Raw genomic sequence first — 1,503 nt, forward strand, 5'->3', positions numbered from 1 at the left:
CTAGAAAGCTCCAAATAAAGGCAGCACGCTACTACATATGGAACGACAATCTCATCCCAAGATCCTATATTGGATCACATCTCCGCTGCCTAGTGCCTCTCGATGAGCTAAAAGTTCTAAGCTCAATCCACAAAGACGTTTGTGGAAATCACTCTGGAGGCTAATCCTTAGCATATAAGGCTCTAAACGCATGCTACTACTGGCCTACCATGCACAGAGTTAGTACAAAAGTGTGACTGCTGCCAATACTACAAGCTGGTACTAATTCTGCCTGCTAGCAAATTACATCCGTAGACGAGTCCTTGGCCGTTCATGTAATGGGTAATCGACTTGGTAGGGCCACTGCCAACCGCTACCGAGGGTAAATGCATAACGATCGTGACAACCGATTACTTCACCAAATGAGTAGAAGCAGAGCCTATGACTACCATGACACAGACGGGCATAGAGCGCTTTATATGGATGAACATCATTTGCCGATTTGGCATCCCTCAATCTATAGTCATAGACAACACCTCGCAATTCGTAGGTAAAGATTTGGTGAAGTTCTTCCAAAAGTATGATATCAAGCAGAACATGTCCACGCCAAGATATCCTCAAGGCAATAGGCAGGTCGAAGCATCCAACAATATGATTCTTGACTGCCTCAAGAAATCCCTCACCAACAAGAAGGGAAAATGGTCAGACGAACTCCCCGGATGTCTATGGGCATATCGCACCACCAAAAGACAAGCAACCGATGAGACTCATTTCTCTTTGGCATTTCGCTCAGAAGCAATCATTCATCCCAATGTCATCGTGCCAAGTATCAACACTCTACTGCCAAGCATTGAGCAGGACAGTAAGAAGATGGCCACAAGCTCAGATCTAACAAAGGAGAAGCGTGAGCAGACCATTACCCGTATTACAGCCTACCAACAACAGCTCATCTCCAGCCACAACAAAAGGGCCAAGATCTGGCAGTTCCAACTTGGAGATCTAGTCCTAAGAAAAGCCTTCATCACTACCAGCAGAAAAGGCTCCAAAAAGATGGATCCCATCTGGGAAGGTCTGTATAAGATCAGCAGAGTAGGCAGTAAAAGTAGCCGCACCCTTGCTACCATGAACGATAAAGAGATCGAAAGCAATGGAACGCCTACAATCTAAGGAAGTACCATGCGTGACCTCCCACTACATCAAAGCCTGAAGACTCAAGCAGCTCGATGGGCACTACCTTGCAAGCCGATGACTATTCAGTTGTTATGTAGTTCCTACTTTACAGCTAAGTTCTCATTCGTTTCACTCATTTTTTAATGAGGAATTCAGAAATAGTTTACAACTTGGCTCGGCATCATGCTTACAACAAATGATCACTCCTGCATTTTAAAAGAAGATCATCCCCCTTCTTAGGGACTTATCGCAGGAATTACCCCCCCCGAGGGACCAACCATGCTTTCCAGTGCGAGAGGGTAAACTAATTCACTGACACCCATCTGGGTCTACTATTCAATGCGAGAGGATAAA

The 1,503-nt window shown here is 45.2% G+C and overlaps 1 protein-coding gene across 1 annotated transcript; it reads left to right on the top strand.

Moving 5' to 3' along the window:
* The first annotated feature begins 429 nt into the window (after positions 1-429).
* On the top strand, positions 430-1,146 carry LOC139190886 (uncharacterized). Its single transcript, XM_070811378.1, has one exon. It carries the CDS (start codon positions 430-432, stop codon positions 1,144-1,146), a length of 717 nt encoding a protein of 238 aa, XP_070667479.1.
* Positions 1,147-1,503: the final 357 nt, after the last annotated feature.

Source organism: Malus domestica, chromosome 13 (genome assembly GCF_042453785.1).
Source record: "Malus domestica chromosome 13, GDT2T_hap1".
Classification (NCBI taxonomy): Eukaryota; Viridiplantae; Streptophyta; class Magnoliopsida; order Rosales; family Rosaceae; genus Malus; species Malus domestica.

Coding starts and splice junctions, on each gene's coding strand:
- LOC139190886 (XM_070811378.1), top strand. CDS start 430: ATGACACAGACGGGCATAGAGCGCTTTATATGGATGAACATCATTTGC.